General features: G+C 52.4%; 1 protein-coding gene across 2 annotated transcripts; it reads right to left on the reverse strand.

Annotated features, from left to right (window-relative positions):
- Positions 1–2006: 2006 nt before the first annotated feature.
- On the reverse strand, positions 2007–11948 carry BSG (basigin (Ok blood group)). 2 transcript variants are annotated; one of them, XM_079771620.1, is made up of 8 exons: positions 11790–11948; positions 5251–5407; positions 4501–4586; positions 4205–4341; positions 3860–4133; positions 3130–3154; positions 2907–2975; positions 2007–2819 (listed from the first exon to the last, which is right to left on the reverse strand). In XM_079771620.1, exons 1-7 carry the CDS (start codon positions 11854–11856, stop codon positions 2915–2917), a joined length of 807 nt encoding a protein of 268 aa, XP_079627746.1. In that variant the 5' UTR covers positions 11857–11948; the 3' UTR covers positions 2007–2819; positions 2907–2914. The 2 variants fall into 2 exon arrangements, with proteins under 2 accessions (XP_079627746.1, XP_079627745.1); XM_079771619.1 differs by having other exon boundaries at positions 2898–2975.
- Positions 11949–14407: the final 2459 nt, after the last annotated feature.

The following is a 14407-nucleotide window of genomic DNA, read 5'->3' on the forward strand; positions in this document are numbered from 1 at the left end:
ACACCATGAGCAGCATCTCTCCCTGGAGGAAGGATGCTTTATGTAAACCTGCCAAGGAGGCCGAGTCCTGCTCACCTCTCCATGCTATACCCTCCATCTGCTGCTCTGTGCTCCACAAAAATCACATCTCACCCCATAGCACTGGCCATCTTTTATTTCAAAAACAAATTTTAAAATCATTTTAGAAAAAGAAGAATGGCGGGGGCGGGGGAGACATTGATGTGAGAAACATTGATTGGTTGCCTCCCACACTCCCAACCAGGGATCAAACCTGCAACCCAGGTAGGTACCCCAAACCCACCATCCTCTGGTGCACAGGTCAATGCTCCAACCGAGCCACCCAACTAGGGCAGCACTGCCCATCTTGAAGAACCCAGTGCAGCTGCCCCATCTGATCCCAAGCAAGCAAACACCCACTCAAGCCCTCAGCGTTGGAGAGGCTGGCCAGGAGGCCTAGCCAAGCCATCCCTAGTGAGGGGTCAGCCTGTCACCTCATCACGGGTTTGGCTCTTCCCACTGGACCTCAGGCCTCTCCAAAGACTCCTCAGCCCCATGTATATCATTGGTGCCCAACCAATGTTGCTGAGCATGAGTAGGTATGTGTAACTTACGGGCCACAGAAAAGTTAAAGTGGTGGGTTCCCAGGTTGGCACTCGGGTGTGTCCAGCTGGAAGGCACACAGGACCAGGCAGTAAAAACAAGGGGCTCCCACCAGACTGGTGTGGCTCAGTGGTTGGGCATCAACCCATGAATCAAGAGGTTGCTGGTTGGATGCCAGATCTGGGTACATATCTGGGTTGTGGGCTGGATGCCCAGCAGGGGGAGCATGCAGGAGGCAGCCAATAGATGTTTCTCTCTCCCTCTCTCTCTCTAAAAATTAATAAAAACATTGTTAAAAGATAATTAAATAAAAAACAAGGGGCTCTGTGAATTTACTTCCCTGGCCCATCCCGCTCAGCAGTGTGCACGTGGCACCCTCTGGTGGCGGCCAGAGGATAGGACCGGGTAGGGACATCCCCAATAACCAGGCTTCCGTTTTCTGGCATGGAGCAGCTTTGGTTCCTTTCTGTGAAATAAGGGGTGGCTTTTCCCAGGCTGTGGGGTGCAGGACAAACAGGGTGAGGGATCCTTTAAAGAACCCTCTATTCTCCCCCCAGAAACTTGGGAAAGTCAGACTGGTAGCTGACAGCTATGTGGCCTTAGAGGGCTCAGTGAAGTGCTGGTCAGTGGATGGGCACCTGGTGGGCAGAGCCGATTGTTTCAGCTTTGTGGCAGTTATGCTGCACCTTTTCCCAACACTGGAAAAAGCTTGCTTCTCTGGAGACCCGGGAAGAGCTGGTCCAATGCTCCCCACAACCCTCACCCAGACCTGCTTACAGTCTGAGCCCGTGTCCAGGAGGAGTTCCCTAGGTGTGGAAATGGGTTTAGCCGGGACAAGCTCTTTCCCCTCTCTTGGACTCAGTTTCCCCACTTCACCAGGTGGGAGCCCATATGGTACCTGCTAGTCCAGGGTTCAGTGAGGCCGTCCCTCCTGTGACCCCCTGCTTAACCAGAATGCTCCCTGGCCTTTCAACCTGTCCATACCTCCCCACCTGTCGGGGTGCAGTCTGGATGAGCAGGCACCTCCTTCTTGCTTTCTAGGGCCCAGCCCTCCTCAGCTGGAACAGTCCCAAGAGGTCACACAGGACGGGTGGGTAGAGGCTGCCTATCCCTTATTGGGGAGCCAGTGGGAAGGATCCCAGGAATTGTCCAGGACCTCTAAAACTTGGTGACCACTCATTCCATTCAGACCTGGTACAGGCCCCCCATGGTCCTGTGGCCTGCCCACCAGTCCTTTTACCCCTTGTCCTAGGAACAAACCTCCCAATCCAAGTGCTCAGCTTCATTCCACCCTGAACTGCCTGGCTCTTACGTGCACTGCAACCTCTGGGTCTCAGTACAGCTTAGCGCTTGCCCTATGAACTCTCCTGGTAAGATTCAGGACAGGCACAGACAGGAGCCAGGAGTGGGAGAGGTGGGTCAGCCTTTATTGGTGAGCAGGCAGGTGGGGTTGGGGGCTCCCATGTAAGTCAGGGTGCTATGAAGGAAGAAACCTCAGGCCCAACTGGGGAGGGGCTTTCTTCAGTCACCATGGGCACAGATGCGAATGGGACTGTTACAGCAACTCCCACTCCATGATGGTCATCCAGACCCTCCTCCCCCCGCGTGGGGATGGCAGGAGCAGTGAGGGGGATACTCTGAGGGGTGGCCATGAAGTCAGGCTGTACCAGGTCACATAGACCTGCAGTGATGTGACGGGACTTGCTTCAGGCAGGCAGGACACCAGGCATTGTGACCTATGACCTCCTGAAAAGGGCAGTGAAGCAGCAGAAAGCGGCCTCAGGAGGTGAGCTGTGGAAGTTGTTGTCTCAGGGAAAAGCCAGTCTGCCCTCCACAGCCCCCCAGCATGACGGACTAGAGGTTAAATTAAATGCCCAGGGGACACCAAGGGTATGGGTTGGGGGTGCAAGGAAGGAACAAGGAGGGGATAGGCAGGGGACAGCAGGGGCTTCCCACAGAACCTCGCAGCTCCCCTGGAGTGCTCTTAAAAATAAAAAAACAAAACCCCTAAGGAATGGAATTCTACATAGAGAAAACCCTAGCTTAGTTTCTTTAAAAAATAAGAGAAAACATGTGATTTGAGTCAACAGTGTGGTCTACTTTGCAGGGTAGGTTTCCTTTAAGGGGAGAGGACTTGGAATGGTGCTGACACCAGGAACACCTGGAACACTAGGCTCCTCTGGACAGCAGCTCAGGCCTTGCAGACTCCTCCTCACTGCCTGCAGGAAGGAAGGGGCACTCAGACGCCAGCTCTGGCAGGGCAGGAGCCCTCACTCCCACCCTGTCACGCTCCTCACCTCACTCACTTGCTCACTCAGTTGGCATTCCTCTGGCGGACGTTCTTGTCTTTGTCATTCATGTGCCCGCTGCTCTTCCTGGGGATAGGAGGGGGCTTTTCAATGCCCAGGAGGACAAGACAACTGCCCCCCACCCCCAGTCACAGATGGAGGGGCATCCAGGTCAGCAGCTCCTCCAATCCTGCCCACACCACCTCCCCATCCCCCCCCGCTCAGCCAGGCCAGGACTCACAGTGGAGCAGAGCCCGTGTCCTCATCTGTGCAGACGCGCAGCCAAGCCATGTGAAAGAGAACAGGTGTGAGGTGGTTCCTGTGCTGCAGGGACTGGTCATGTGGGGAGGCAGTCCATCCCTGGGACATGTACCCTCAAAATGAGCTATGGGGTCAGCCCAAGGGCCTCCGGGAGCCCTGCCTGCTCTCCTTGTCCACCTGCAAGTAGGCATGCAGGTGTCCTCACCTAGCCTGGGCGGCTTAGGTTTCCTGAGCTTCATCAGGTAGTCACGGGCTTGCTTGGCCCTGGCCCTTGGACCCAAGCAGCTGATGTGAAGGGAGACTGAGCAACTGAGGGCAGATGCTCCCTAGAGGACACCTGCTAGCAGCCAAGTGAGGCTGTGGAGGCAGCAGATCCCAGCCTCAGAAGGTGTGGCAGGAGGCCCTGGCCGGGTAGCTCAGTTGGTTAGAGCACTGATATGCCAAGGTTGCAGGTTCAATCCCCAGTCAAGGCACATACAAGAATCAACCAATCAATGCATAAATAAGTGGAACAACAAATTGATGTTTCTCTCTCTAAAATAAATAAAAAATAAATAAAAAGGTGGAGCAGCTCCTGAGAAGCCTGGGGACCGGACCCTGACCTGTAAGAGGGGGCTGTCCCTCAACCCCAAACGCTCTCCATTACACTGCATTTCAGGATGGTGTCCAGGTCCCTACAGGTGGGAGCAGAGGGCATGGGGCAAGCTCACCATCCAGGACCTCGTCTGGCTTCCGCCGCTTCTCGTAGATGAAGATGATGGTGACAAGCACGAGCACCTCAGCCACGATACCCAGGAAGGGCCAGAGGGCAGCGAGGCGGTTGCGTACACGCAGTGTGATGATGGCCTGGTCAGTGCCCTCTGTATTGGTGCCATTGCAGGCATACTTGCCAGGGTCTGCCTCCAGGTCTAGGTTCTGGATGTGCAACTCCGTCTTAGTCTCCGAGGACACCACCAACTTGCTCTGGGACGCGTTGGTGAAAACCTGGGGACAGGCAGACCTTGTAGGGCAGAGGCCCAGGCCTTTGCCCCACCCCAGGCTGGTGCAGCCCTCACCTGAACCCCATCATCGTTTATCCTGTACCACAACCAGTCGGTAACTGGTGGGAAAGACTCAGACTTGCAGGCCAGCACAACTGTCTCTCCTTCGGTAGCATGCTCTGACTTCTTCACAGCCTTAATCTTGGGGGGGCCTGGTGGGGAGCAGAGCACAGTGGAGCCTGAGTCCCACAGACTGGAGGAGCCGACCCTCCTGCAGTGTGCGGGCTCCTCTCACCCCAGGGATGGATGAGCCTGCCCCTTCCTACGTGCTCTGGGGGCCATAAAGCTGCTCACCCTTCATGTTCACTCACCCTTCACATTCACGCTGGCGGATCTGCCTGTAGGTTCCGAGAGGAAGGTGCATAAGTACTGTCCTGCGCTCTCGTGTGTGTCTACCCTGCAAGCAGACGCAGCCGTGAGTTGACCCTCTACCGGTGACCCTGTGGGGCCAGAACAAGCCTCGGAGGTCATGATCAGGAGATCCTGCAGGAGGGCACATACTGTCCATATCCCATCAAGCACGGAGGTGATTTTGGGGATGGCAGATGGGTCTGGCCCCACTCCTGACCTGGCACCCAAACCAATGACCCTAGAAGCCCATAAACAACAGAGCTGTGTTTCCAGAGCTGGCTTGGGCTCAGTTAAGACAAGGCTTCGGCTTGGGCAGCTTTGAGTGCCCAAGACCTTAATAAACTGGGAACACAGGGATTCCAGGCTGAGGGGGACTCCTGTAGTGCCCCCCTCCCCTTCAGCGCCTGGAAGAAAAAGAAAGGGTCATGGAGGCCGTGATGTCTGGCAGCTACTGGTCCCTCCCTGGTTCCTGAGTTTTTCACAACTGAGGGATATGACCAGAGCTTGTATCTAACGTCTGTCCAAAGTGAGCCCACGGATCACAGCTTTCATTCCTGCTGACCACATGGCTGTTATCAGCGAGACTACATCAGAGCAAACAGGGTAACAGGGGGCCCAGAGTGAAACCAGCTCCCTGAAATGAGGCCCACCCCTCTTCTGCTAGGACCAGCGGGACATGGGGCTTGGGTGCTTCCATGGGCCTCACGCACTCATACTGCGTTGTCAGATCGGGCTTCGAGTCCTCCTGCAGCACCCTGTCGCCTTTCATCCAGCGGTGTCCCAGGATGGCAGTGTCACTGGAATCCAAGGTGCAGGTGAGGCGTGTTTTGGAGCCAACATCAACTACGGAAGTCGAGATATTGCTCCCTGTGTGGCCAAGCGAGAGGAGATTAGCCAAGGGACCAGAGAAGGACAAAGCCTGTGACCCCACAGCCACCTGCCTACTTGTCCCGCAGCTAATTTACAGTGGCTCCTCCACACACAGCCTTGTTAACAAGTCTCAAATCACACTGGCATGTTCAGGAAGGATACCTCCTACAGAATTAATGGGCTTTGGGTGTGATGGGCTACTGGGCAGGATGCAGGGCTCAATGCAGGTTTTGTCAAGGAGACATGGATCACAGGTGTGGGAACAGAGACCAATACCCACCCAGGGTCCCAACTCGTGGGTCCAGCCCAGCATAGATCCTAATTTCCTTGAAGCTCAAGAGTTCCCACAGCCCACTCACAACAGCCACAAAACCACTGTACAGGAGACAATATGTTGTCCTGCCCAGGACACTGAGGGTAGACTCAGATCGAGTAAAGGCCCTTCAACTGGATTTCCAATTAGGCAAATCTTCCCGTTAGTTTCAGATGGTCTCTTGAAGAATCGAAATGTGAAAATCACTAGGAATCAGAAAGTGAGAAGCACAAGAGACTGGAGGTAGTAAGCTGGGAGAACTCCTCCTCAGGGACCAGGGATGGGAGGTGAAACCCAGCCCTCCCAGTGTTCAGATAAAAAGCCAGGCAGGTGCCGAAACCGGTTTGGCTCAGTGGATAGAGCATCGGCCTGCGGACTGAAAGGTCCCAGGTTCGATTCCGGTCAAGGGCATGTACCTTGGTTGCCATTGGGAGGTGTGCAGTGGGAGGTGTGCAGGAGGCAGCTGATCGATGTTTCTCTCTCATCGATGTTTCTAACTCTCTATCTCTCTCCCTTCCTCTCTGTAAAAAATCAATAAAAAAAAAAAATAAAAAATTTAAAAAAGCCAGGCAGGTGTTCCATGGACCAGAAGTTGAAGGTGAGGGAAATGGAGACCTCTGAGGGCAGGCCTGCCACTGCCCAGCCATGCCACCATTGGTGGGGCAGCGAGCACACCCATGTCCACACCAGAGCCGTCCCTAGGTTGGGATAGGTGCTGTGGGGACACCCCTGCCCACCATCACAGGGTCCCAGGCACCACAGGGCTGTTCACACTGGCCTCCATTTGTCTTCTTTGGAACCACTCCGAAGCACAGCTTTACTCAGAAGTGTCTGTTTTTCCAGGATGGTCACCCACAGGCTGGAACCCTGGGGATGTCCTTGGTTGCCCTCTGCATGCACCCCGACTGGGGCCAGTGATTGAGCCTACAACTGGGGTATGTGCCCTTGACCAGAATCGAACCCAAGACCCTTCAGTCCACGGGCCAATGATCCAAACTAGCTATGGCTTTTTTTTGTAATGGTTTATTTTTAGAGAGAAAGGGAGAGGGAGAGGAGAAACATCTATGTGAGAGCAGAACATCTATCAGCTGTCTCCTGCACGCCCCCTACTGGGCATCAAGCCTTCAACCTGCACATTGACCCGGTAATCAAACCAGCAACCTTTTGATGCTTGGGATGATGCTCAGGGCGAGGCATCTCTTCTAAAAGCTATGCCCACAGGATTGAGCATAAACAAATCCAGCCATAACTGTTTGCAATGAGCTTCTTTTCTTTTTAGTTTGTGGGGAGAAGCCAGTGGTATAAAGCTAGGCAAAAAAGCAGAATATGAGACTATATTTGAACAACTTCTCAGAGTAAACCATTCCAGAAAAGCAGCTACAAGAAACCCAGCAGTCTAGCAGCCATTCAGCAGGTCTGCTCCACCTGGACACCTGCTTCCTCACTGGGGACACATAGTGACTTTTTAGAGCAAAACTGTGAAATCACAGAACAAAACACATGAAATTGGGCAGAATTGCTAAGGTAGTGATCCCTGTCTGAATGCTTATCTTAGCTGCCTGGAACTCAGCAACAGTATAAATTGATTCCTTGGGCAGCAAACCTCTGGCTCAGGCCTAATACTGCCAATCCAGAGGAAAATGACAGGAAAGGTATTCTGCATCCACTGGACACCAGATTCTCACTACGTAAGCAAAGCTTGCTCAGCCTCACTCATCCATAGAGAGACCGGGTTAGTCATTAAGAAAATTAAACCTCAAGCCATGGTCAGTGTGGTCAGTGGTTAGAGCATCAGCCTGGGCACCAAAGGGTCACAGGTTCAATTACCAACCCCAATAGGGGCATGTGTGGGAGGCAACCAATCGATGTGTCTTTCTTACATTGATGTTTCTCTCTCTCTCTTCCCTTCCCTCCCCCCCTTCCATTCTCTCTAAAATCAATGGGAAAAATATTCCCAGATGATTAACAAATGAAAATTAAACCTCAAAACTCAAAGGGCAGCAGGAAAACTTTATTAAAAAGACATCACAGCTGGATCTGACATGATCCATGGGCAGCTGAGATCAGCATGCCCTGAGGGTGCAGTACTGCCCCCACACCTGCACTGGGTCCCAGGGCAAGAGCTAGGGGCCTGGCACTTATGTCCTCAGTGGGCTATTGGCACCCCCATCCTGTCCCACTGCGAACTTGACACATGCAGACGCAGCTGCCCAGCTGTGTTTCTAGTCTGGGAGGATGGTGGCCTGGCTGTGAACAGGACACATGCACAGCCAGGCAGGGCCTCTTCCTGAGCAGGCCAGTCCTCTTGACCCACCACTGGCCACTTGCTGGCTTTCTTTAAAAGAGGACACGATGACTCAGAAATCCAGGCAAGCAGGGGATGAAGCAAAAAGTTCAACAGCCAACCCTAGCTGGTTTGGCTCAGTGGACAGAGAATCCACCTGGGAAATGAAGGGTCCCAGGTTCGATACCAGTCAAGGGCACATGCCCAGGTTGTGGGCTCGATCACCAGTAGGGGATGTGCAGGAGGCAGCCAATCAATGATTCCCTGTCACCATTGAAGTTTCTCTCTCTCTCTCTCCCTTTCCCTTCCTCTCTGAAATCAATAAAAATATATAATATATATTTTTTAAAAAGTTCAACAGCCAGACAGGAAATAGAAGGAGGCCTCTGGGGCTGGGGCACCCATCTGCTCCCAGGCCATGTACATACATGCACCACTACATGTGTGCATATGTGGGTGATAGGGGCAGGCACACACATAGATGTGTACCTGCACACATATGCGTGTGCATACATGCACACTGCTCCCTTGCTGCGTGTAGGAGAGCACAGACTGCTGGCCAGGAGGTTTTGGGGCCTCAGGCTGTCTGTTCTGGGACAAGGTGGCCCCAAAGCCCCAGGAACAAGTGGACCTTCAAGTCTCCCCACCTGCGGTGGCCCAAAAGCAACTCACAGGACTCAGGACAGGCACAGTTACAACCAGACACGGGTGTGAAGCTAGAAGCTCCACTGCCTGACCTGGAAGCCTCCTGGTAATCCACACTACTTAGGAATCAAAATTTCCAAGATTGCAAAACAAGCAGCTATATGAAAAGCTGGGAGCAGTCAGGATACGAATTGAGGCCAAGGCAGCCCTACTCCGACAGGCCTGCCTCTCTCCACTCTAGAGCCTGGGACCCCCATCTGTGCTCTCATTCCCTCACCCAGAAGCTGCTAGAAAGGAGGTCAGTCAGATCTTGTCCCAGGTGCACCTGCCTCCCCGTGGGAGAATGAGGTGGCTCAAAAGTGAGCCTAAAGCCCCGTAGGCAGACACCCCTGCTCCAGCCTGAGGGCCATGAACAGCAGGGGACCAAGGCCCCACCTGGGCCACCTGCCAGCCTTCCTACCAAGGAGCCTCCTGTGAGCTGGCCACCATGCTACCACTTCTCTCTCTCGTGCATCCTCAATAGGGCCACAACACTCCCAGGGGGACGCGGGGGTGGGGGGTGGGGGGGTGTCTTAGGCATTACAAGGATTGTTGCCTTACCCAGGGTCACCACACAACAGAGACCTGCTGCTATAAGTGATGTTAAAATCTGGGATATTAAAATATCACTGGGACAGGGCCATTAGGAAAAATAGTCTCAAAAGGCTCCTGCGCAGGGTGGGAAAGGGGGTGGGGGTGGAGGGGATTGAGCAATGCTGGAGAAAGGTTGAAAAGCAGATCCTCTGGCAACCCCTGACCAAACCCATTGCCCAGGTGACTTGGGGGAAGCACCCCTAGAATTCACAGGGAGAAGAGGCAGGAGCCTCCACCCTTAGAACACTAGGAGACCAGGGAGAGAAAAGTGAAAACTCCATTCTGTGATTCTGGCCCCGTGACTGTAACCCACGTTCTCAAGTAAAGTCACCTTCATCTAAAAACAGCTACCCCTCCTCCGTGCCCACTCGGCAGCCAGGCCGGGGCGTACGGCCAGGCAGGCCTCGTGGTAAACAGCTAAGGAACTTGCAGGATGAGACAAGGCACCCGCCCTCTCCCCACCCATGGCAGCACTGCAGGGCTCAGATAGGAGCCAAGAATGTTTCAGGGATACCAGCCGTGGCTCCTCACCTCTCCCTTCCATCCCATCAGGAAGCAGCTCCTGCTCCCTTTACCTGAGGCTCAGGGAGGCCAAGTCATCAGCCCAAGGGACCCAGCTGGAAAGCCCGTGCCCTCCCAACCTGTCTGGCCAACACACCAGGATTCTAGGTAATCTCAGGGAGAGCCAGGATCTTCTGGTAGGATAAGCGACCCAGGGCCTCAGGGGACAGGGTGCTGATGCTGATGCTCAGGTCAAGGAACCTGTTCCTGGCAGAGCCCCCAAAGCATTCAGGGGTGCTGACCTGGCCAGGAGAGGCAAACACTGTCACTAAGACACTTCTAGGCAGAAAAGGGACATGTGGTGACGTCCTCTGAAAGACTTTCAGATCTTTCCAAGATACCCTGGGAAAAGGGGAGCTGTCAAAAGTGAAAGAACAAAACAGAGAGGAGTCCCAGGGGAGCCAGACTCAGGCAAATGTGCAAGAACAGCTCCAAAGATGCAAAATGGCACAGACCCTCTTGGCTTCCTGGCTGGGGCTCAGAAGCACCAAGTGCTTCAGCTCTACGGAGAGAGGCACAAACTTAGGAACTGTGCTCCCAGCAGACGAGACCACAGGGGCTCCCACCCACTGGCTGTCCGCAGCCATCGAGGGCTATCTCCAAAGGGCTCAAGCTGCCAAACGCAGCTGTGTATCCTCCTAATTCACTTGTCTACAGGTTCCCGAGTCTTTCCAGAGAGTGCTGGCAGGAAGACAGGCCCTTACCCAGAAGCATTCAATAAATGGCTGTTTTGATTATAATGAAGACAAAAGAGGCGAACTGAGACCATAAAATAGATCAGGAACAACCCAGTGAAGCTTCTACTAGAGGCAGTCTCTCTGGGCTCCTGCCCAGGACAGCTGACAAGCCTCTCAGAGCCCAACAGGTCCTGCCTCCCCACAAGAGCCCCAGACCATTCTGGTCTGCACTTTGTTCCCTACATTCTGGTCACTATAAATCTTTAACCCAGAACCAAATGGGAAGTCTTCATCCGGGGAAAAAACGTCTCTATCAGGCCTTCCCCTGGAAAACTATACCTCAGTCCATTTCTCATGAGCATTCAAACCACACATCTGTCCATCCCCAAGAAGAGCTCTAAAATTGAATGCCGGATGATATTCGGCAAAAACTCTCTCCACTTCCTGCTCTTTACTAGTGGCCGGGACGACCTTATGGTGACCTTGGAATATCCCCCCTCCCTCCCAGCCTACTCCACCCCTGTAAAGGGAGGTAGGTGGACTGAGACGTTTTATCTGTGCCGAGAAATCAGAAAAACAGGCAGCAGAGCCTGTTGGCTTTCTACCAGGGTTTAAACTTATATGTTTGTGCTAATACCAGGAGCAGGGGCATATCCGGAGCAAGACTCAGAACTAAATCCCGTCAAGAATGACAATCCCTGCCAACCCCAGAGCCGCCTGCCTCAGGGACACTCACATGCATTCGCTCCCAGCGTCCACTTAAGAACAACAGCCTGCTTTCCAGAAGAGAGCCAACGGTCCGGGGAGTCCAGGGGGCCCCCCGCCGCACCCCTCGCCCCAGCACACCCCGGGCGGGGGCCCATCCTCAAGCTACCTCCCCAGGCTCCTGGGCTCCCGTTCAAAGGAGACGCTGCAAGGCCCAGCCGGACGGTCCCTTTCCTGCAGGGAGAGTATGGGAGGCCGCCTCCAGAATCCCTCCCAAGGGGCCAGGCCACTCCCGGACCCCGTCCCTCCCCCAGGCTGTCGAAAACCTAGGACTTCACCTCCAGGGATCTCCCTTGTCGGACCTCAGTCCCCTAAGTCAAGGTTTCCCCACACACGACCTCGGCGGGGAGTCCCGTGGGTGCCTCCAAACACCGGGTGCCTCCGGACCCCGGTACTCCCGCCCTCGGAGCTCTCCGGTATCCCCTTCCGCCCCTGCCGGAGGACCCCGGAGGCCGAGCCCGCGCTCGCCTGCGGCCCTTGCCCGCCCCTCCCAGTCCTCACCCGCCCCGGAGCCGCTCTCGACGCCCAGCAGGACGAGCCCCAGAACCACGAGTAGTGCCGCCGCCATGTCGCCGCCGTCCCCGTCGCCAACCGCCGCCCGCGGCGCTATAAGAACCCGGAAGGCGGGCCGGGCCCCGGTGCACAGGGAGGAGCCGTCTGCGCACGCGTGCAGACGCACGTACTCACGCAAGCCCCGGCAGGCCGGCCAGCCTGCTCTACGTAAGGCTGGACGGCCGCATCACGTGACCGCTTTGGGCCACGCCCTGCGAGCTGGGGTGTGGCTACCTTGCTAGGAAACGGGGGCGGGGCCTTCATTTGTCCAGAAAGTGTTGATAACTAAACTGTGACTGTAGTTGAAATGCTCAGTTTATATCATGTGTGTTTACCACACTCCAAAAACACACAAAACATTAAGGGAGGCCATAGGGATCCCTGTGAACAAGTGGGATAAGTCCTCTGGCTGGGACTGCCAGATTTAGTGAAAACACCTTGAAGGCAGTTAGAATTTGAATTTTATTTAAAAAATGAGTAATTTATTAATGGAACTACGCCATGCAATATTTGGACATAGTGATGCAAGGAAAGTATTTGTTATTTATCTAACATTAACTATTTATTTGAAATTCAAATGTAACTGTCAGTCCTGGATTTTGTCTGGAAAACCTACCCTGAGATCCCAATGTTTTTCAACCAACACTTTAAAAAGTTACAAAATAGCCGGGCTGGTGTGGCTCCGTGGTTGAGCATCAACCTATGAACTGGTCACAGTTTGATTCTGTGGACGAAAGGAGCCACATGCTAACCTGACAAGCTCAGGGGAGGCCTGCGTGGCAGTCTTGCAAACTCAGAGACCTAACATAACCACAAAAGATGGTTTGAAAATTAAATATTTAACTACAAACAGGTTATAGTGGGCAGTCATGTCCTAGGCCGATATTTTCCCTGACAAAGATCAACTTAGATCTTTCCTGAGCCCATTTGCCTTTTTGCTTCTAAGATAACTTATCTGTGAGATGTCTGGGTAACTTGTAACTTCCTTTTTATCCTGGACCCCTCAGGGCACAACAAATGGCACCGGGACATTCCCTCATTGTTATTGTTATCAAGTTAATTGTCAACTGTTAATTACGTTAAAGTATCCTGTACCCATCTCTGTAAAAGAAGCACATGTCCATCATTTCACTTTTACCCTATCCCAGAGGTTTCCCCGCTTTGCTTTATCCCACCTCCTTAATCTATCACCAATGAATTTCATGTAACTCACCTACGTCCCTTTCCTTTGATTGCAATGTATAAATACAGATGTAACCCTCCATTCTCAGGAGCATTATCTCAATTCATTGAGGTTCTGCTTCCCGGCATATGTCAACAGTTTGGCTCAAATAAACTCACAAAAATTCTTTACAGGTTTCAATGTTTTTTTTTTACGTTAACAATTCCCAGTCAGGGCACATGCCGGGATTGTGGGCTTGATCCCCAGTATGGGGCGTGTGGGAGGCAGCTGATCAATGATTTTCTCTCATTGATGTTTCTCTTTCTCCCTCTCCCTTCCTTTCTCTGAAATCATCACTGATATTTCTGTCTCTCCCTTTCCCTTCCTCTCTGAAATCAATAAAAATATTTTTAAAATTACAAAATAATTTCAAACAAAAGCAGGGTAATGTAATCTTTGTGACCTTGGATTAGGCAACAATTTCTTATATATGACAAAGCACACAGTCCAACAAAATAAGTTGGACTTTATAAAAATAAAACCTTTTGTGCTTCAGAGAATACCAAGAAAGTGAAAACACAACTCATAGAATGGGAGAAAATATTGGTTAATCATGTATCTGATAAGGAACTTACATCTAGGGTATATAATGAACACTTACAACTTAATTTAAAGATACAATAACCCAATTTAAAAATGAACAAAGAGCCTTAGCTGGTTTGGCTCAGTGGATAGAGTGTCGGCCTGCGGACTGAAAGGTCCAAGGTTCGATTCCTGTCAAGGGCATGTACCTTGGTTGTGGGCATATCCCCAGTGGGGGGTGTGCAGGAGGCAGCTGATCGATGTTTCTAGCTCTCTATCCCTCTCCCTTCCTCTCTGTAAAAAATCAATAAAATATATTTTTTAAGAATGAACAAAGAATCTTTTTTTTTTAAACTCACATCACAAGGAGAAATAGCCTTTGGGGTGGGTTTTTAAAAAAATATATTTTATTGATTTTCTTACAGAGAGGAAGGGAGAGGGATAGAGAGTTAGAAACATCAATGAGAGAGAAACCTCGATCAGCTGCCTCCTGCACACCTCCTACTGGGGATGTGCCCGCAACCAAGGTACATGCCTTTGACCGGAATCGAACCTGGGACCCTTCAGTCCAAAGGCCGACGCGCTATCCACTGAGCCAAACGGGTTAGGGCTGAACAAAGAATCTGAATACACATTTCTCTGAAGAAGACGAGCAAGTGGACAATAAGAGCATGAAAAGTCCTCAATATCATGAGCCATCAGGGAAATGCAAATCAAAACCACAGTGAGACACTACTTCACAAACACTAGGATGACTGTAATAAAAAGACAGATAATGAGTGGCTCAGTTGGTTGAGCATCATCCGGTGCACCAAAAGGTTGC

Source organism: Cnephaeus nilssonii (genome assembly GCF_951640355.1).
Source record: "Cnephaeus nilssonii genome assembly, chromosome: 5".
NCBI classification, from domain to species: domain Eukaryota; kingdom Metazoa; phylum Chordata; class Mammalia; order Chiroptera; family Vespertilionidae; genus Cnephaeus; species Cnephaeus nilssonii.

Coding starts and splice junctions, on each gene's coding strand:
- BSG (XM_079771620.1), bottom strand. CDS start 11,856: ATGGCGGCGGCACTACTCGTGGTTCTGGGGCTCGTCCTGCTGGGCGTC. Junction 5,408..11,789: donor CGAGAGCGGCTCCGGGGCGG/GTGAGGACTGGG, acceptor TTGGCCACACAG/GGAGCAATATCTCGACTTCC. Junction 3,155..3,859: donor GCCAGACGAGGTCCTGGATG/GTGAGCTTGCCC, acceptor GCGTCTGCACAG/ATGAGGACACGGGCTCTGCT.